The sequence below is a fragment of the Syngnathus scovelli genome, chromosome 9 (assembly GCF_024217435.2).
Source record: "Syngnathus scovelli strain Florida chromosome 9, RoL_Ssco_1.2, whole genome shotgun sequence".
In the NCBI taxonomy this organism is placed as follows: domain Eukaryota; kingdom Metazoa; phylum Chordata; class Actinopteri; order Syngnathiformes; family Syngnathidae; genus Syngnathus; species Syngnathus scovelli.
In genome coordinates this window covers 14,205,313-14,226,733 of record NC_090855.1, presented here as the reverse complement: position 1 = coordinate 14,226,733, position 21,421 = coordinate 14,205,313, and the positions used below count along the sequence as shown (strand labels likewise).

Here is a 21,421-nt window from a genome sequence, read left to right as displayed (position 1 = left end):
CAAATCCTAACATAATTTCGTACAAAATGACAAAATTGAAAGAATGAGGTACGACAGTGTATGTCCAAGATTGGAGAAGAATGTTCACAGGAAGGTCACGTGGAGATAAAACCAGGTGCCAGAGGGAGCCAGCCAAGGACTCGGCCAAAGATGATCGCCAAGGCCGAAAGACGGGATGGAAGACAACAGGCCCCACACACACCGAATCGCCCATAACCAGCACCCACTCCCATGGCGAACTTGCCCCACCCCAAAGACTCATCACCCATCAATCTCGGCCCACATTGTGCAACTTAATATAAGCTGATCAAAGAACCTTGAACATTGCCTTTTCTGAATGGAGACTTTCCGCTCTTGAAAGGCCCAGCGCTGTATTGTACTTTCCTGAAGACAGAGCTTTCTGAACAAGAATTGTGATTGAACTCAACCAATCTGTGTAAATCTAATTTCTGCTTCAGTGTCTTAGCATTTTCCTAAATCTGAAGAAATCAAACGAGCACGCAGTGAATAAATTGGATAACAGGTGATTGGCAATGGCTTTTGCCGTGAGGCGCAGATAGCGCGCTCCCTAAATTGTGGACAAAATCCAACAGTTTGATTTGCAATGAGAAGTTTTCAAACATAACAAGAGCAATTTGGAGCGACATTTTCAGCTGAAGCATGCTAAATTTTCTGCCGATCACCCAGTTGGAACTGAGAGGAAAGGTGCAATTTGAGGAACGAAAAAACAGTTTCAAGAAGTGGATTGCATCTCCAAACTCTACTACTGCAGCAAGTTTTGTTGCAGCCTGGGAGATAATAAAGCGCGGAAAACCATTCACCTATGGCCAGTACATGAAGTATTCATTCGTTTAAATATCAGAGTGCCTATTTTTGGACTTCAAAAACAAAACCGAGATCATTCAGAAAATTAAAGACATGCCTCTCTCCGCAAAAACAGTGAAGGAAATGGTAATTTGAATAGCAAATAATATCACCAATCAGCAAATCAAGCACATCAATTCAGCTCCAGCTTTCTCAATTGCCTGTGATGGATGAGTCGTGTGACGTGACCGATAGCGAACAGACAGCTCTGCTTTGCAGGTACGTGAACTCTAATGGGCCACAAGAAGAAATTGATACCACTAAAAGGCTAAACGCGGGGGGAGGACATCTGCGAAGCTGTGCTGCAGTGTTTAAATGACAAATACACACTGGCCACCTGATTTCAGTCGCTACAGACGGCGCACCGAGTATGAGAGGGTCGCAAAAGTTTGTGACTTTACGACAGAAAGCATTGGATCGAAATTTGCTTGCATTCCATTGCATATTGCAGAGGCGCTGTGTCCGTAAACATTCCCACTGGAGTGTATGGAGATAATGAACTTTGTCACCCACATTGTGAACAAAATAATCGCAAAAGCAATAAACCACCGCATTTTTCGTGAATTGCTAGATGAAGTTGACAGCGAATATGCCGATCTCCTGCTGCACAACAAAGTCCGCTGGGTATCCAGGGGCGACGTTTTGCGTCGCTTTGTTGCTTTGTATTTGTAGCCTACTTAATTATTTTAATAGTAGGTGTGGGATATGGTTTTTGCTGCTTCGCTGGTCTCCAAAAAACACTCGGTGATCGGTGGCTGTTTCCCGACGAATGAGCACTTCAGGGACCCACGGCTGATTGGGAAAAGATTTTATTCAACCGATGTCAGAGTGAAGTCTTTCCAAAAAGTTGAGTGGCCCAAGGCATGGATGTAAAAAAGCCCTACCCCCCCCCCCCCCCCCAAAAGGGGGAGCGAGCGAGAGCGAGCGAACCCGCGCTAGAGCGAGCCCTGGAACCCATGAACGACCCCCGCTGGCACCAACGAACCCCCTCTTGTCAGGCCCGTAGCTTTTATACCTGACAAGAAGCTGATGTCACGGCTTTGGGTAACAGCTGTAGTTTTCAATCTACTAGTTTACTTCAGTCCTAAAAAGGAGATCTTGACCAGCGCTGTTGGTGATGGACGACAACAGCCACTTTACCTTATTATAGGATTGCACACATTGCTGCAACTGAATTCTCCCTGATCACGGACAACTGGCCCTTCTATCTTCTACTAAGTACTTATACACTACTGAAACTAAAGCTTCTCTGTACAGCAAATATAGTTTGATAGTCTTACTGCTACTAGTGGATCATCTAGTGCAACATACAGATACGCATAAAGTTCAAAATTCACTTCATAGGCATACCGCTCAAATATTGACAGTCTATATTGGATGACGTCACTGCCTCCCCAGTCATGAACCTCACCGCACGTCACTGGTATGTAGAGGTTTGACTTTAAAGCTGACTTGGCTTTGACTTGACTATGTTAAAATCAAACTTAAATTAACTTCATTAGTATGACATCGGTAGAAATTAACATTGACAGAGATAATAAGTGATGAGTGTGAAGTCTGACATTGAAGGCCAAAGCTTATGAAGTCATCACGCATTTTGCTGATGTGTGTGCAATAAGAAGAGCACAATCACTGCAAACCTTCCATTCTAATCAGCTCATCTGATAACGCGAGAGGACACACACGTGCAACACGACTGGCCAACGCGTTGGTCCAATGTGGGAACGCACCTTTGTCCACATGCACCCTGACCTTGACTGGCGACCAGTCCATTGTTTCTTCACATGTGTCCTGACATTGAGTGGTGACCAGTACAGAGTCTGCCCTACGTGCAGGTTTTCCTGTGTGTGTGATGGCAATGCATGCAAGTTTCAATCAAAGCGCATTGCCAGTCCAAGGTCTGCTTGAAGACATCAGCATATTGCAATCAGCCTGTCAATCGTTAACGAGCACCGCCCTCCTCCAAGCCACTCGGCTGCTGTGAATGCTCACAACAGCAACATCATGGCGAGCGCCAGGCTGCGACCCGTCTTCCTTCTCCTCCTCATCATCCTCTTGGCCCGGGCCGCCACGAAGCCGCTCAGGTGCCGAAGCGGTGTGGGGAGCAAGAAGCGCCTCCTGCTGATCTCCTTCGACGGCTTCCGTTGGGACTACGATCAGGATGTGGACACGCCCAACCTGGACCGACTGGCACGGGATGGCGTCAAGGCCAAGTACATCACACCGCCCATGCTCACCATGACATCGCCGTCGCACTTCACTACCATCACAGGTTGCTGGAGAAACTCAAGCCATAAGTTAATTTCCTCCCAAAAATTCCACTTCCACTTGCCCGATGCTCATCTTCTTTGTTTTTCCTTAGGCCGCTGGGTGGAGGACCACGAGGTGGTCCACAACATGATGTTCAACACGCAGACCAACCAGAAGGTCCCTCACAAGGATACCCTGAGGCGCTCTGAGTGGTGGGACAATGGCGTTTTGCCCCTCTGGATCACGGCGCAGAACCAGGTGACAGCTAACATTTGCCGGTCAATCGACGTCACATGTTTTCAGATGCTGGTGGTGAAGGGGGGTCCAAGCGCTGGTCGCTGTGATGGTCGGATCATTCTGTCACGGTCGGGTGGAGCATGGAGCAGGACGACCAAGTGCAGCTTGGACCAGGGTTTATTGGCGGAACTCAAAATACAGACTCGGTAAACTGACATGACTTAACAAAACAAAATGACTTCCCAACCAAAACATACTTGACAGGAACCAAAAGGACATGAAGACGACACGACAGCAACCAACGCGACAGCAACCAATGATCCGACAGGAAGTGAGGGGCAGACAGGACTTATATACATGACAGGTAACGAGAGGCAGGTGGGAATAATCACACTGATCATGGGCACACAGGAGGGGAGGGGCGAGCACACAGACAGAAACCAAGACAACAGACACATAGTGGAGCAGTTGGGAACGAGACGTGACAGTACCTAAACAAATTCAACAAGCAAATTGTCCTTGATCGTATAAAAACTTCTCCATGATACTGTATATCCTTGTAATGGATCATGGATCTTGATGTGCCAAAATCTTACCTCGTAGTGTTCTGGCACTTGAATGGGGTAGCGTGCCTCTCTGCCGAACATTAGAAAGTAAGGCGAGTACTTTGTTGTCATTTGTTTTTTGGTCCGCAAACCAAACATAACTGCATCCAAATATTCATCCTACCTTTCTGGATGCTGACAAACCACTTTGCTCAGAGCTCTAAAAAACAAAATCAGTTTTAAAATTGCGCTGGTGACAGTGTTGTTGTTTTTTTATTAATTTTAAAGAATTGTATATAAATGACTCCAATGACAATTTTTCAACCAAAATGTGTTTTTTCTGACCTAACAGTTTTTATAGTGCATGTTATTTACTTTGAAAGTGCCTTGAAAACAAAAACAAACTCATGAGCGACATCATAACAAGAAATTGTCAAAGATTAATGTGGGTAAATGAAGTATACTCACCTTTGAATTGTTCCATTTAATTTTTCCACCAACCCATTAGTTTGAGGGTGGTATGGTGAGCAAAGGCTTCTTTTTATGTCAAGCATTTCACATACTCTCTTGTTGATCTGCAGTTGCCAGGGGAAAGAATAAGTAATTGAGTTGGGCAATTTTGCAGTGAAATAGTGTTTGAGAATGTGAGCTTAACAGCATCACTACACTGGCTTTGCATCACAAATACACAGAAGGAAAATACAACACCCACAAGTGCAACAGTCACAAAACACGGACAAAATACAATGAGCAGTAAGAAACTTTTTATTTTTTATTTTACTCCAGCTATTTTATGAAGTTCGACATCCTTTCGTTGCTTTCATTGGCCACACAAAATAAAGTTGCAGGCCAGATATGCCCTCAGGGACTTGTATTTGACAGCTATGATGAAGATAATTTCTGCCAAACACTGTAGTACTTACTGCATTGACAAATTCTTTGCCTTGATCTGTCAAGATCCTTTTTGGCGACTCAAATTGGTAGACGAATTTTAGGATACAGGCGGTAACATCAGCAGCAGACTTCGACCTCAATGGATAGGCTTGAGGCCATTTCGTGAAATAATCGACCATCACGCAAATATATTGGTATCCATCTTTTGTCTGAGCCAGTTTGCCAATGAGGTCCATGCCCAAGAGTTCAAATGGCTGAGACACCTAATAAATAAATATTTATAAAAACAAATTGTGTTAAACTGATGTTGCTGAGAAAAATAGTTATATAAAGTATGCCACATACAAAATACTATATAGACCTTGGGTCAAAATAGAGAACATTATTTGGATTAACTGACCTGTATAGGCATGACCTCTGTTGGGCTTTTTATTGATATGCCGGCTGCCTGACATTCGGTGCACTGGGACACCTGGCAATGGCAAGTTTTGTGGAAAAGTAGTCATTGTTAATAAATGCATGCAAAAAGAAGGGGAAGATCTTAGATAATCATTTTGAATTGTTTGCAAAAGATACAAAGGAATAGTTTCATTCATTATGTTTGCAGGCTTAAAAAAATGAACAAATAAGTATACTCTTTTTGTATTGTTTACATACCCACTCATTAATGTCAACAGACATCGCTTGCCAGTAATATCTCAGAGAGATGCTGTGTCTTGTTTTATTTTGCCCGGCGTGTGCCCCTGCCGGGCTGGCATGAAAACTCTTAAAAATTTCATTTGCCTCTTCAGCACCACAGACAACCTTCACTTGGACTGCCTGGCCTGTGCCTTTTTGGCGGCAATAAAACAGCTCCCCTCCTGAGTCGAAGTAAAAATAAAACGTTGAATTAGCACCATACTTGTGGTAATTCATGAAGTACTCACTCAATACACCTAATTGCAAATTTGCTACTTGGACAAAAAAAAAAAAAAAAAAACAGTTTCATAATATATCAAATGTTCACTCAATGGGTCTACAACCAAATATGTTACTTTAGTTTGATAATTTATCAAATATTTACTCAATAGATCTACAAATAGTTACTTGAAAAAAACATTAGCTTGAGTTGCACTCAACAAATTCAACAATTTCCTTCATAGTGAGGTGTGTTATATATATTGCGTTGAACATTTTATAAGTCAATTATTTGTGTTATAGAGTAATTACTCTAAAACTTAAGTTTCTGACGTTAGTGTAGAAATTAGCAGGTTCTGCAATGTGAATTTTTGGTGCGTCTCTGGATCTAATTTGCTTGATTTATGTACGTTGTGTATCTTACCCTCAACGTCGTAAAAAGAAGCTTTTCTTCTCAATACGTACTTCTCCTTCTTCGTAATACCATTTGGGTATTCACGTTTTGTTTTGTAGGCAATAATTTGTTGGTAAATAGTTGGGTCCATCGTGCGGCAGCGTATTGTTGTCAGAAAACAAATGGCGAAATGACGTGAAGTGCGCACTTACAAAGTGGGGTAAAATGGGTGCTTCGGTGACAAGTTTGAATTCAAGACAATATTGTTTGACCAACAAAGAATGGAAAACATTATTATCTATTTGTTTATTTATTTATTTAACATCCAATATTGTAAAGTTATCAGTGCACAAATCATTTATTTACATTTACACCGTTTTAAATGGGGGGGGAACATATTCTCACAGGGCACCCATGAGGATATGTTCCCGCCTGTAACTTGGGCTACAGACTCAAGGTCTGTCCGTATTAGTACTGTTTATTGAATTATATCTTGCAAAATTATCAATGAAGTTAAGAAGTTAAATGTCTTAATATTGTTGTCGGGCCAATTAGTGGCCCAATAACGTTATTAAGACATTATAACAATTTTATTAAAAAACTCAATTGGCATTAATTTTGTTCTTTACACATTTTATTGAAATTATTGACAGACGTGCACTGATAACTTTACAATATTGGATGTTAAATAAATAAATAAACAAATAGATAATAATGTTTTTTAATAAAGTTTAAAGTCATTATTTTTGATGTATGTTATATGATAAAGAAACAAAGTTGTTTGACCAAAATAATGTCAGGAATGAGTTGAGCCAGGGCGACCAAATGCAGCTTGAACCAGGATTTATTGCAGGGAAAAGGAGTTGGAAGGGAGGCAGGTGGGGAACGAACGACACAGACGGGAGGAAGACTCACGGCCAGCAAAACAGACAGACTGACCGACATGAAGTCCCCTTGGACAAGATTAAAATTCTGACCGTGAGCCTTCAGACAGACCGAGGGAAAACCAGATGACACGAACAGGAACACTGGGCACGAACAGGAATGGACACAACAGTAGACACCGACAGGGAGAAACACACGGGCAGGGCTTAAATACACAGGGTAACAAGAGGAAGCAGGTGACAGACATTACGGTAACGAAAGGGGTGTGGCTGAGCGAAGTGGCACGGGCGTGACAGTACCCCCCCCCCCCACAAGGGACGGCTCCCGACGTCCCAAAAAAGAAAAAAAATCCAAGACTGTCCAACATGGGCGGGGAGGAAATGGGGAGGTGGCCGCACGTCACACACCGCCGAAGGCCGACTGGGTGACGGCCGCTGGATCCACGCCGCCGGAACTGGTGGCGGCCGCAGCATCCGCGCCGTCGGGACTGGATCGGGGGGCGGCCGTGTGTCATGCGCCGTTGAAGCCGACTGGGTGACGGCCGCGGGATCTGCGCCGCCGGAACTGGTGGCGGCCGCAGCATCCGCGCCGTCGGGACTGGGTCGGGGGGCGGCCGTGCGTCATGCACCGTTGAAGGCCGACGGTGACAGCCGCTGGCTCCGCGCCGCCGGAACAAGTGGCGGCCGCTGGATTCGCGCCGTCGGATCTGTTTTGGGGGGGGGGCAACCGTGCATCTTGCGTCGCTTGAACTCATCTCCTTGGCGACCATGCAACAGTTGCGGGAGCCGGCAAAGGGTTGGTCCAAGCGCTGGTCGCTGTGATGGTCGGTGTCTTCTGTCAGGAATGAGTTGAGCCAGGGCGACCAAATGCAGCTTGAACCAGGATTTATTGCAGGGAAAAGGAGTTGGAAGGGAGGCAGGTGGGGAACGAACGACACAGACGGGAGGAAGACTCACGGCCAGCAAAACAGACAGACTGACCGACATGAAGTCCCCTTGGACAAGATTAAAATTCTGACCGTGAGCCTTCAGACAGACCGAGGGAAAACCAGATGACACGAACAGGAACACTGGGCACGAACAGGAATGGACACAACAGTAGACACCGACAGGGAGAAACACACGGGCAGGGCTTAAATACACAGGGTAACAAGAGGAAGCAGGTGACAGACATTACGGTAACGAAAGGGGTGTGGCTGAGCGAAGTGGCACGGGCGTGACAAATAAGGCCAAAGACATTGATAAAGTGCAGTAATAACAGTATCACTGCACAAATCATCAGAAAAAAACAGTTGGAGTCTAGGACTCACCGTTCTCAAAATAAGGGGTGGGGGGGAACATATCTTCACGGGGCACCCGTGATGATATGTTCCCCCCTGTAACTTGGGCTAGGAATGAGGGAACCTGGTCAAATTTGCCACACTACCTGAGCAGACCCCAGGAAGACAGAAAAAAACACAGTTGGAGTCTAGGACTCACCGTTCTCAAAATAAGGAGGGGGGGGGGAACATACCCTCACGGGGCACCCGTGAGGATATGTTCCCCCCCCTGTAACTTGGGCTAGGAATGAGGGAACCTGTTCAAATTTGCCACACTACCTGAGCAGACCCCCAAGAAGACAGAAAAATAACAGTCGGAGTCTAGGACTCACCGTTCTCAAAATAAGGGGGGGGGGGGGGGGGGGGACATATCCTCACGAGTGCCCCGTGTGGATATGTTCCCCTCCTGTAACTTGGGCTAGGAATGAGGGAACCTGTTCAAATTTGCCACACTACCTGAGCAGACCCCCAGAAAGACAGAAAAAAAGCCAGTCGATGTCCAGGACTCACCGTTCTCAAAATGGGAGGGGGGGCACAAATTTTCACGGCTTGACATTTTTTATAGCGTGCCGCAAAATATTGTGGGGTGCCGTGGGAAAATCTCCAATTTGTCCGCCTGTGCGGTGTAGCGCCCGGCAGAGTAATCATATCTTCCATATCAGAAGGTGGCAGCGGCAGGCAGCGATTTGGCTTGAGCTTGCAGACGAGAAAATTGGTGACACTTGGATGCCCATGCAGTAGCATTGACAGCGACGTTGTCATTGTGGATGGCGAGACGAGTCGATAGTGACAGTGATGGAGAAGTTTTTGAGAGAAAAAATGCTGACACTGTACTCAGCACACACTGGTGTGCCGTGAGAGACGTTCAGCTGTGCCGTGGGATTGTCCAATGTTAATTACGGAGCGCATTGTAAACAGGATCGCCAAACCACTGGTCAGTTCGCGCAAGGCCTGGTCAGCCACTTGCTAACTGTGCATGCGTGGAGAATCGGAGAATCTTGAGATTTCATATTGTGTCGGTCTGATTGTATTGCATCGGCACATATTCAGTTTATGTGTGTGTTGCTGTGTGCTTTTGCTAACAGCCACAGACACAATGACGATTGTGGTGCGTTTGTGGTCCAATGGAAATCAGAGAATGCAGTTCAACCGGAGAACCTGGATTGGTTATTTTTCACATACATACAATAAACAGTCAAGTCGAGACACCTCAACTGTGATAGCCACTCAGCTGCTGTCAGAACAGGAGAGCGTCTTTAAAAGTGACTTTGTTCATATTGTTGCAATATTTATAGACCTAGTCTAAAACAGTAAACAAAATCACGTTGATTCTTTTATTTTAATCACAATCACTTTAAATAGTTTATTTCTTACACTGTCTAAAACCTTTTTAAAAAGCTGTCACTTATATTTTAAAAAAGGAATACAATTTAAAGATTATTTAGTATTTATTTCTATTGAATTATTCGACTCTCCATACATATATAGGAATAGGACTTTACGTCTTTGGTTGTAATATAACTGATTTTAATATAGGAGCTTAACAGGTTTTTGTTGGCGGTGTGCTGCGAGATTTTTTCCAATGAAAAGGTGTGCCGTGAATGAAAAAAGGTTGGGAAACACTGATGTATACAACTTACAGAATGGTTGTGGGTTTAATATTTCATATTTGATGGATTTAATTTTATTGTCTATTTTAGGTCTATGTGTAGACCTAAAATAGACGTCTATTTTAGGGTGGGGGGGCGAATGACTCGGTGAACGAATCTTTTGAGTGAACTGATTCTAAAGATTCGGTTCACTTAAAACAGGTATGTAAACCAACTGCCCGTCCTCGCAGGCATCGCCCCGGCAAACATCAGACGAGAAGCAGCCACGCTGGGCCTCTCCCGAAAGGCACATACCAGTGAATACCAGGAAGTTTAATTTTGTCCGATCGCACAACTGCAGCTCACCGCCGAACGCGCAACCGTAGCGTGCCGCCGACCGCGTAACTGCACCGCGCTGGTCGCATTATTGTGACAGAGCGGTCGCTAAAATTTAGAAAATATTTTTAAAGTCCTGATGTACTTTCCAAAATTTAAGTGGCCCTCAGTGCGCGGGGAGCTTAATTTGGTCCGATCGCGCAACCGCAGCGCGCCGGGCGCTCACTGTCGCATTGCTTTAGGAGCGTCTTTGTGTTTTAGGATGGCTTTACAGCTCCAACTTGCTTCCTTTAGAGCAGTGGTTCTTAACCTTTTTGGAGGTACCGTACCCCATCAGTTTCATATGCGCATTCACCGAACCCCTCTTTGGGGTGGGGGCGGTAGTACCGAACCCCATCAGTTTCATATGCGCATTCAACGAACCCCTCTTTGGGGGTGTAATGACATACCAGCAAATCAGTGTGACTTCTGCTGTTGCCTTTGCAAGACCAGTTCAAATATGCGTTATCGCGAATTTGTTCGATCGAACCCAGGTTAAGAACCACTGCTTTAGAGGCATGATTAGAGTTGATGCAATCCTCAGAGTAACGAGAATGTAATAACGAACGGAGTCAGTTGGCATGCGGGTCCTCTCGGCTCATCTCGCAAGGTTAGACAACCAAATTTCGTCTGACATCCGAAGCAAAAACAAATCTCAAATTTTTTGTTCGAATACCGATTTGTTCGAGAACCGGGACGTTCGAAAACCTTGGCTCAGCTGTATATTAAAAATACCAAATTTCAGAATGGCGCAAAATTGCGTCATAGCAAGCGACACAGCACAGGCGAGTTGTAAACAAACAGGTGTGTGAGTGACGGGCCATGGATTCAAAAGGCAAAAGAGAAAGATTGTTGATGAGAACAGAGGGTTTAAGAAAGAATGGACTCAATTATTTGCTTTCATTGCCAATGCTGAAGGATTGCCTGAATGTTTTGAAGGAATGGGGTCAAAATACAAAAAGTCCTGCCTAGCTACAAAAACAGATGTGCTCAAACCTCATTGAATAAAGTACATAAGCAGACAAGTATATTCACATATTAAATCAATAAAAGAAAACATTTTAAGCATATTATTATACCTACACACCAAATCAATAAAGAAGACATAACTAGACATTTTGGATAAGTGGTAATGAGAAAGGTTTTTATAAACTTTATGATCTGATATATATTTCTGAGCACTTTGAAATAACCAATGTCTTTTGATATATTGCCTAAATAGCTTAATGACCCTGAAGGAACTGTGTAATGCATGCCTGATGTTTTTCTCTAAATCATGGACACGGCCAGAGTCGTCTTGACCGTTCAGTACTTGATTGTATCTTATGTTTTGACTAATGCTAGACGCCAGTTTTTGATTACTACTGAACACTCTGCACAGAGGGAAATATTTTGCCTAACAAAGAAAAGATACAGGTGGAAGCATGATTAAACTAAGAATATAATGACGTAAGCAAAGACATGAAGTATCAAAAGCACAAACTTTACATAGTCAGGGAACAGCAATAGATTAATGATGTCACAGCCAAATCCTAACATAATTTCGTACAAAATGACAAAATTGAAAGAATGAGGTACGACAGTGTATGTCCAAGATTGGAGAAGAATGTTCACAGGAAGGTCACGTGGAGATAAAACCAGGTGCCAGAGGGAGCCAGCCAAGGACTCGGCCAAAGATGATCGCCAAGGCCGAAAGACGGGATGGAAGACAACAGGCCCCACACACACCGAATCGCCCATAACCAGCACCCACTCCCATGGCGAACTTGCCCCACCCCAAAGACTCATCACCCATCAATCTCGGCCCACATTGTGCAACTTAATATAAGCTGATCAAAGAACCTTGAACATTGCCTTTTCTGAATGGAGACTTTCCGCTCTTGAAAGGCCCAGCGCTGTATTGTACTTTCCTGAAGACAGAGCTTTCTGAACAAGAATTGTGATTGAACTCAACCAATCTGTGTAAATCTAATTTCTGCTTCAGTGTCTTAGCATTTTCCTAAATCTGAAGAAATCAAACGAGCACGCAGTGAATAAATTGGATAACAGGTGATTGGCAATGGCTTTTGCCGTGAGGCGCAGATAGCGCGCTCCCTAAATTGTGGACAAAATCCAACAGTTTGATTTGCAATGAGAAGTTTTCAAACATAACAAGAGCAATTTGGAGCGACATTTTCAGCTGAAGCATGCTAAATTTTCTGCCGATCACCCAGTTGGAACTGAGAGGAAAGGTGCAATTTGAGGAACGAAAAAACAGTTTCAAGAAGTGGATTGCATCTCCAAACTCTACTACTGCAGCAAGTTTTGTTGCAGCCTGGGAGATAATAAAGCGCGGAAAACCATTCACCTATGGCCAGTACATGAAGTATTCATTCGTTTAAATATCAGAGTGCCTATTTTTGGACTTCAAAAACAAAACCGAGATCATTCAGAAAATTAAAGACATGCCTCTCTCCGCAAAAACAGTGAAGGAAATGGTAATTTGAATAGCAAATAATATCACCAATCAGCAAATCAAGCACATCAATTCAGCTCCAGCTTTCTCAATTGCCTGTGATGGATGAGTCGTGTGACGTGACCGATAGCGAACAGACAGCTCTGCTTTGCAGGTACGTGAACTCTAATGGGCCACAAGAAGAAATTGATACCACTAAAAGGCTAAACGCGGGGGGAGGACATCTGCGAAGCTGTGCTGCAGTGTTTAAATGACAAATACACACTGGCCACCTGATTTCAGTCGCTACAGACGGCGCACCGAGTATGAGAGGGTCGCAAAAGTTTGTGACTTTACGACAGAAAGCATTGGATCGAAATTTGCTTGCATTCCATTGCATATTGCAGAGGCGCTGTGTCCGTAAACATTCCCACTGGAGTGTATGGAGATAATGAACTTTGTCACCCACATTGTGAACAAAATAATCGCAAAAGCAATAAACCACCGCATTTTTCGTGAATTGCTAGATGAAGTTGACAGCGAATATGCCGATCTCCTGCTGCACAACAAAGTCCGCTGGGTATCCAGGGGCGACGTTTTGCGTCGCTTTGTTGCTTTGTATTTGTAGCCTACTTAATTATTTTAATAGTAGGTGTGGGATATGGTTTTTGCTGCTTCGCTGGTCTCCAAAAAACACTCGGTGATCGGTGGCTGTTTCCCGACGAATGAGCACTTCAGGGACCCACGGCTGATTGGGAAAAGATTTTATTCAACCGATGTCAGAGTGAAGTCTTTCCAAAAAGTTGAGTGGCCCAAGGCATGGATGTAAAAAAGCCCTACCCCCCCCCCCCCCCCCCAAAAGGGGGAGCGAGCGAGAGCGAGCGAACCCGCGCTAGAGCGAGCCCTGGAACCCATGAACGACCCCCGCTGGCACCAACGAACCCCCTCTTGTCAGGCCCGTAGCTTTTATACCTGACAAGAAGCTGATGTCACGGCTTTGGGTAACAGCTGTAGTTTTCAATCTACTAGTTTACTTCAGTCCTAAAAAGGAGATCTTGACCAGCGCTGTTGGTGATGGACGACAACAGCCACTTTACCTTATTATAGGATTGCACACATTGCTGCAACTGAATTCTCCCTGATCACGGACAACTGGCCCTTCTATCTTCTACTAAGTACTTATACACTACTGAAACTAAAGCTTCTCTGTACAGCAAATATAGTTTGATAGTCTTACTGCTACTAGTGGATCATCTAGTGCAACATACAGATACGCATAAAGTTCAAAATTCACTTCATAGGCATACCGCTCAAATATTGACAGTCTATATTGGATGACGTCACTGCCTCCCCAGTCATGAACCTCACCGCACGTCACTGGTATGTAGAGGTTTGACTTTAAAGCTGACTTGGCTTTGACTTGACTATGTTAAAATCAAACTTAAATTAACTTCATTAGTATGACATCGGTAGAAATTAACATTGACAGAGATAATAAGTGATGAGTGTGAAGTCTGACATTGAAGGCCAAAGCTTATGAAGTCATCACGCATTTTGCTGATGTGTGTGCAATAAGAAGAGCACAATCACTGCAAACCTTCCATTCTAATCAGCTCATCTGATAACGCGAGAGGACACACACGTGCAACACGACTGGCCAACGCGTTGGTCCAATGTGGGAACGCACCTTTGTCCACATGCACCCTGACCTTGACTGGCGACCAGTCCATTGTTTCTTCACATGTGTCCTGACATTGAGTGGTGACCAGTACAGAGTCTGCCCTACGTGCAGGTTTTCCTGTGTGTGTGATGGCAATGCATGCAAGTTTCAATCAAAGCGCATTGCCAGTCCAAGGTCTGCTTGAAGACATCAGCATATTGCAATCAGCCTGTCAATCGTTAACGAGCACCGCCCTCCTCCAAGCCACTCGGCTGCTGTGAATGCTCACAACAGCAACATCATGGCGAGCGCCAGGCTGCGACCCGTCTTCCTTCTCCTCCTCATCATCCTCTTGGCCCGGGCCGCCACGAAGCCGCTCAGGTGCCGAAGCGGTGTGGGGAGCAAGAAGCGCCTCCTGCTGATCTCCTTCGACGGCTTCCGTTGGGACTACGATCAGGATGTGGACACGCCCAACCTGGACCGACTGGCACGGGATGGCGTCAAGGCCAAGTACATCACACCGCCCATGCTCACCATGACATCGCCGTCGCACTTCACTACCATCACAGGTTGCTGGAGAAACTCAAGCCATAAGTTAATTTCCTCCCAAAAATTCCACTTCCACTTGCCCGATGCTCATCTTCTTTGTTTTTCCTTAGGCCGCTGGGTGGAGGACCACGAGGTGGTCCACAACATGATGTTCAACACGCAGACCAACCAGAAGGTCCCTCACAAGGATACCCTGAGGCGCTCTGAGTGGTGGGACAATGGCGTTTTGCCCCTCTGGATCACGGCGCAGAACCAGGTGACAGCTAACATTTGCCGGTCAATCGACGTCACATGTTTTCAGATGTCAGTGACAATAGCATGGTAAGCTAAATTTACAGTTACGTTGAAGTACTGGGCAAACAAATAAGGATATTCACGTCATGCTGGGGGCGGCACGTTCCTCCCACATTTCAAAATAAATACGTGGAAGGCCGCTCCACATTGACCATACGTAGGTGTGAGTGATCACTTGTCTATGTGTGCCCTGCGATTGGCTGGCGACCGGTTCGAGGTTGACCCCACCTACCGCTCAGAGACTGCAGGAACAGGCTCCAGCCCGCACGTGACCCTCATGAGGTTAAGCTAGGGTGACCAGATGTCCTCTTTTTCCCGGACACGTTCTACTTTTGAGGCCTAAAAAAATGTCCGGGAGGAATTTCAAAACTGTCCGAGATTTTGTAAGACTGCCGTCGCCCACTCCAGCACTCTTACCAACAGCAGGTTAGCTATGTTAGTATGCTTATTATATTCAAGCAATGTTGACTGCATGCTGAAGCTGTTATCAGTTGGCTACATGAGGATAGTGAAGGGTGTGAAGTACTGGTCTAGCCGTTTGCAACATGACAAGTGATATAATTCAGGTGGCTGTGCCTCACTTGTGACTAACGATCACCGGAATGTCCGCTGTCAAAGTGTCCTTGGGCGAGACAGTGAACCCCAAGTTGTCTCATCTGCAATGTTCTCAATTAATTGCCTTACATAGAGACAACAAAAAATGAATATATGTAATTTTCCTGGCTTTGGATCAGGGTCTGAAGACGGCCTCTTTCTACTACCCCGGAGGTGGCGCCAACTACAGCGGACAGGCGGTGAATCGGGCCGTTGTGGAGGAGTCGGGCCACCCCGATGACAACGAGACTGAGTGGCGGCAAAACATTGACACGGTTCTGAGCTGGTTCTCTAAGGAGGACTTTGACCTGGTCACCCTGTACTACGGTGAGCCTGACAACGTGGGCCATGCCCGGGGCCCCGACCACCCGGACCGGAAGGCCATCATCCGGCAGATTGATCGTACAGTGGGTTACCTGCGGGATGCCATTGGGCTCCACGGGCTAAACGCCACCCTCAACGTCATCATCACTTCTGACCACGGCATGACCACTGTCAAGAAGCGCCCTCTGGTGGATGAGATTGTGCTCAACAAGTACTTGAATCTGCTCAAGATGGCCAGCTTTGAGATTCTGGACTATGGAGGCTTCGGAATCCTGACCCCGCGGCCCGGAAAGGAGCAGGAAGTATTGGAGGCCCTGGCTAAGGCTCCTCACCTGACCGTTTACAGGAAAGATGACATGCCCGAGAGTTTCCACCTGGCCAGGAGCGGACGCCTGCCACCCGTTGTCATCATAGCAGATCTCGGCTTCAACCTCAACTCGGTCAGTGTGACAAAGCTCATCTAACAATGTTCGGTTTGGGCTCCAAATGCTTGTTGGAGAAGCAGTTGGCCACATTAGTGTTGCTGAGGCATGATCTGCTGTGCGCTTGCGCAACAGGTAAGCATCACGGCTCAGCATAGCCCTAACTTAGGGCCTAAGGCAGGGGTGGGCAAACTTTTTGACTTGCGGGCCGAATTCGGTACTAAATTTTGACCGGGGGGCCGAACCAGATGCAGATGGACGTAGTGTTTGTGTGAAGTAATATAAACGACCTGTAAAGGTCATTGCATAAAAGGTTTTGGCCTTTAGTAGGTAGTAAAGCGTGGATATTCAAAAAAAGTTTTTTGAAAACAAATGCATTTATTAACAGCATTAAAAAAAAAAAATCCCTAAAAAACTGCTATCAGTGATGCTCATAAAATACGACATTGTTATTATGAATAACAGTCTCCATCACTTCAGTGCCTGCAGGTCAGATTAATGAAAGATGTTTATCTTATGAGATCACATCAAACGGCAAACATTCTGACCAAGTATATCATCTTGAAGAATCGGTGAAAGCATACATCCAAATAAAGTAATCTAAACGGCAACACGGTGAGGGGTATCTGAAAATCAGAGCAGAGTTTTAACTCACAAACACCTGGTAACAGAGGTGAGGAAACGGGAAACACTTACTTAAAGTAAGCCTTAAGAACTTTACAGGTTAAGATTAGTCACAAACAGGTGGTGCATCAATGTCCTTGAGCATCCTGCATTGTTTGAAAATGAGAATGGTCGCTAGTTTCAATCCCTGCTATTTGTACAGATCATATTCAAAATGCATTTTTTTACAACAAACTTGAAAGCCTCCCCTTCATTTTCAGTGGGAACAGTGTTGTTGGTCTCCCTTTTTTTGCTAGTGTGTCATAGTCTGGAGTAAAATTTGTTGTGGCAATTCTTAGGAGAGATCCGAGGTGTTGGTCCGTTTACCTAGATCTGTGACGGGTTGATGTTGATGTTCATGTGGGTGAACGTCACGTCGCGTACGTCGAGCCAAATTGGCCACTCTTTTTAAACACTCGGCACTCAGTGTCCACCTTGCTTTTCCTTGGGCGACTCATTTTAATGGAAGGATTCCAGGGGAAGGTTTGTGGGTGGCTTTAGCGTAAAACTCTATCCGAAAGCTCGGCGCGCAAATTACAAGAATGCTGTCGTCACAGCCCACGCTCTAAATTCGGCACTGAAACAAATAGAGCGCGAGTGCGCCATTTCCGTACTATTGAGTACGTACACGCACTTGTGAGTGTGCACCGAGCTTTCTGACACGGCTTCCAGTAGTAAATGCGCAGGCGAGTGGTTCCCCATTTACTGGAGAAACGCAGTCATTGCAGGCAAAATTACCGAAAAAAAAATGTTTAATAATACAATTTATTTAGGGTTGGCGGGCCGGATTAAACGGTCCCGTGGCCCGCGGGCCGTAGTTTGCCCATACCTGGCCTAAGGCATTGCCATGTCGTTTGCAGTCGACAGCAAGTGGCAAATTGGCTGCCCCCTTAGATGAATAAAAATGAGTGGATTTTGTTGCCTAATTCAAATTTTCACAAACGCAATATTCATCAAAAGACTGTGTTTAGACTAGTGCAGGCGCATAGAACATGTCAGTTAAATTTTTTATTTGACATCCCCTTTAACATAGCTGACTACTTTTCGGTCAGTACTGCACGTGGAGCTGCTGATGTACCTACTAACTACTCACAAGCTTTAACATATAACCAGGTCAAAATGACCTATTCCATTCCATTCACTAACAGGGAAAAGGCGTTTTTTTTCCCCCTGCCAGAGATTCATCGTGTATGTAAACAAAGGCGATCACGGCTTCCATAACGGCGAGATGGACATGAAGATGATCTTCAGGGCCTTTGGACCTGATTTTAAGAAGAACTTCTTGTCCGAGCCCTTTGACAGCGTCCACATCTACCCGCTCATGTGCCGACTGCTCAACATCTGGGCAGAGCCCAACAACGGGTCCCTGGAGCACACGGCCGACATGCTGATCACCAGCCACGGCGGTGAGGACCGCGAAGCCACACCCAGGAGTGCGAGCACTTGAAATATAGCAGAGGTCACCAACACGGTGCCCGCGGGCACCAGGTCGCCCGTGAGGACCGCATGAGTCGCCCACAGGACTTCCAAAATTAGCTCAAATAGCGGCACTTCTCAGTGAGCTGCATCTATTTATTTTACAGTCAAACCTCAGTTTTCGAATGTCCTGGTTCTTGAACAAATCGGAATTCGAACAAAAAAATTCGAGATTCTTTGGCTTCGGTTGTCCAACAAAATTTGGAGGTCGAGCCTCGCGAGATGAGCCGGGAGGAACCGAGAAAACCCGACCGCGCGGCCCGGATGCCGACTGACTCCGTTGTTATTGTATTTTTGTTACTTTTAGGATTGTATTTACCCCTAATCATGCCTCCAAAGAAAGCAAGTGGGAGCAGTAAAGCTATCCTAAAACACAAAATTAAAAATGTTTCCATTATTTGTAATGGGAAAAATAGATTCGGAATTCGACCGATTCGCTTCTCGAACCGCCTTCTGAAACAGATTGTGGTCAAAAACCAAGGTTTGACTGTATTTTTGCTATTCTTTTTAAAATCACACTTACATGTTAACTACAAATGACAATAATAACACATAGTGAAAGCTGAATTGAGCAAATTGTATGTCAAACTGGTAGCCCTTTTGCTTTAATCAGTACCCAGGATGTAGCTCGGTTTAAGAAAGGTTGGTGACCCCTGATATATAGGATCTCATCTTGTGTCTTGTGTCCCGGCAGGACCTCGGACGAGTCCGATGATAATAACAACAACCGTGGTCTTCGTCTTCATGTCCACGCTGATAGCTTAAAGCGGTAAATCTCTGAGATCCCGCCCACAAGGTCTCATCTCCAGGATGATGCAGTCATCACTGACGCCAGGTCTGGTTTGGGTTCCTCCGAAAGCTCCCCAATGATGATGTCTGCTTAACAATCATATGACACGTTCCTATGGAAGATGCTCCCAAATGGGCTTATAGAATTGTGATTAAGACAGGGGCCGGCAATCTTTTTTACTCAAAGAGCCATTTGGGACCGCCCCCCAATGAAAAGAAAGCACCCGGAGCCACAACCCATTTTGACATGATTATATATATTATGCATGTATATATTATGCTATGTACAAAAAAACTATTGCATTTATGACAAATCAAAGAACTGCTGCAGAGAACACAGAATTTTATTTCTGCATGTAACAAAAAGCATTTTACACTTGGTTGATGCTTAATTTCAAATAAAATACCCGGTGTCTATTTGAGTCCTCGTATTTAAGAAATAAAAATCCAAACTTACCCAACCCACTGAACAAAAAATGCAAACAGCCTGCAGTCACCTGTCCTCTTATTTATGAGATAAAAATCCAAACTTATCCATATATTATCCACCAGCACTGAACGAACAATGCAAACAAAAAAAATGCGCAATCTGCTTCTGTCCCATCGCGTGTACTGCAGCCAGTTGTCCTCCTGAATTAAAAAAGGACTACTTCACTTAATATACTATAGTTATGTATTTATGTCACTTTTATATTTCACATACATGCATGCACGCACGTATGCACGCACACACACATGGAAAATAATAACCACTTAAAATATTTATTTTACCTGGTTAATGTGATTTTTGCTCCTGAACCTCGCTGCACAGCTTCTTCACGTCAGGGCTGTAAGATGTCACCTTCATCTTCAAACAGGAACGTAAGCTGATGTCTGTGAGGCGTGAGCGGTGCTTGTTTTTAATAAAGTTCATGTTGGAGAAGACCTACTCACAGATGTATGTGGATCCGAAGACTGCCAGGACCCCAAATGCATACCTCTTCATGTTTATGTAGCTGTCGGGGATGGCATTCCATGTCTCAAACACAAACACTTAATATATAGTCATGTATTTATGTCACTTTTATATTTCACATACACGCATGCACGCACGTATGCACGCACACACACATGGAAAATAATAACCGATAATAATAACCAGGACCCCAAATGCATACCTCTTCATATTTATGTAGCTGTCGGGGATGGCATTCCATGTCTCAAACACAAGTTTGTCCTGTTTGTGAAGGTTTGCAATGTCGCTCCATTTGTGATTCTGAGCGAGAACGGCCTTCTGACGGGACACATTTTCTAGATCAGCTGACAAGCTTTTGAGCTTCAACAGCCAGATGTCCTTGTCGGCGATGTCGGCCAGTTCCATCTCCAGATCAGGTTGACTTACACCTGCAAATGCAGTCATGTTCAACAGGGATAGATCGACGGTCAGGGGAGTGACAGGGAAGAATAAGGTGTTTTTTTTCCTCTCTGAACTCACAGAATCGTTTTCCGAATGATGTTTGCATTGCAGTGATTACAGATTGCAAATACTGTGAATTTATGGCATTGCCAGCTTGTTGGAACTCTCTCAAAGCGGGGAAGTGATACAGTGTACCTCGCTGTAAATCCTTGGCAAACTGTCAATTTGCGCTCGAATCTCAGCACCTCTTCCAGCATGTGCAGAGCTGTGCCTCCTTTCCCCTGAAGAGATGTGTTCAACGTGTTTCAGGTGCGCTGTCATATCAACCATGAAGTGGAGTTTTTCCAGCCACTCTGGCTGTTCCAGCTCAGGAAAAGTGAGCCCTTTGTTGCTGAGGAAAACTTTTACCTCTTCCAGACACGCTGCAAAGCGTTTCAGCACCTCCCCTCTGGACAGCCACCGGACTTTGTTAAGCAGCAAGAGATCAGAATACGCGCTGTCCAACTTATCCAGTAATGAGCGGAACTGACAGTGATTTAAAACTTTTGCCATTATTTTGTTAACAATCTGAA

At 45.0% G+C, this 21,421-nt stretch overlaps 2 protein-coding genes and 1 long non-coding RNA gene across 3 annotated transcripts; 2 read left to right on the top strand and 1 right to left on the bottom strand.

Annotated features, from left to right (window-relative positions):
- The first annotated feature begins 2,842 nt into the window (after window positions 1–2,842).
- Window positions 2,843–3,561, top strand: LOC137840578 (ectonucleotide pyrophosphatase/phosphodiesterase family member 7-like). Its single transcript, XM_068651751.1, has 2 exons — window positions 2,843–3,136; window positions 3,227–3,561. Exons 1-2 carry the CDS (start codon window positions 2,869–2,871, stop codon window positions 3,559–3,561), a joined length of 603 nt encoding a protein of 200 aa, XP_068507852.1. The 5' UTR covers window positions 2,843–2,868.
- A 28-nt stretch (window positions 3,562–3,589) lies between these two features.
- LOC125975163 (uncharacterized) lies at window positions 3,590–6,389 on the bottom strand. Its single transcript, XR_007483883.2, has 5 exons — window positions 5,448–6,389; window positions 5,191–5,262; window positions 4,820–5,053; window positions 4,365–4,471; window positions 3,590–4,116 (listed from the first exon to the last, which is right to left on the bottom strand). It is a non-coding gene; the product is annotated as an uncharacterized lncRNA (long non-coding RNA).
- Window positions 6,390–14,593: 8,204 nt separating this feature from the next.
- Window positions 14,594–19,946, top strand: zgc:153896 (uncharacterized protein LOC569930 homolog). Its single transcript, XM_049730344.2, has 5 exons — window positions 14,594–14,911; window positions 15,002–15,147; window positions 15,920–16,543; window positions 18,366–18,594; window positions 19,359–19,946. The coding sequence occupies exons 1-5, from the start codon at window positions 14,644–14,646 to the stop codon at window positions 19,427–19,429; spliced, it is 1,338 nt and encodes a 445-aa protein (XP_049586301.1). The 5' UTR covers window positions 14,594–14,643; the 3' UTR covers window positions 19,430–19,946.
- The last annotated feature ends 1,475 nt before the right edge of the window (window positions 19,947–21,421 follow it).

Bases quoted from the DNA above. Each gene is read 5' to 3' on its own strand.
- zgc:153896 (XM_049730344.2), top strand. From the start codon at position 14,644: ATGGCGAGCGCCAGGCTGCGACCCGTCTTCCTTCTCCTCCTCATCATC. The intron at 14,912-15,001 runs GTTGCTGGAGAA...GTTTTTCCTTAG, and splicing joins GCACTTCACTACCATCACAG to GCCGCTGGGTGGAGGACCAC. The intron at 16,544-18,365 runs GTCAGTGTGACA...TCCCCCTGCCAG, and splicing joins TCGGCTTCAACCTCAACTCG to AGATTCATCGTGTATGTAAA.
- LOC137840578 (XM_068651751.1), top strand. From the start codon at position 2,869: ATGGCGAGCGCCAGGCTGCGACCCGTCTTCCTTCTCCTCCTCATCATC. The intron at 3,137-3,226 runs GTTGCTGGAGAA...GTTTTTCCTTAG, and splicing joins GCACTTCACTACCATCACAG to GCCGCTGGGTGGAGGACCAC.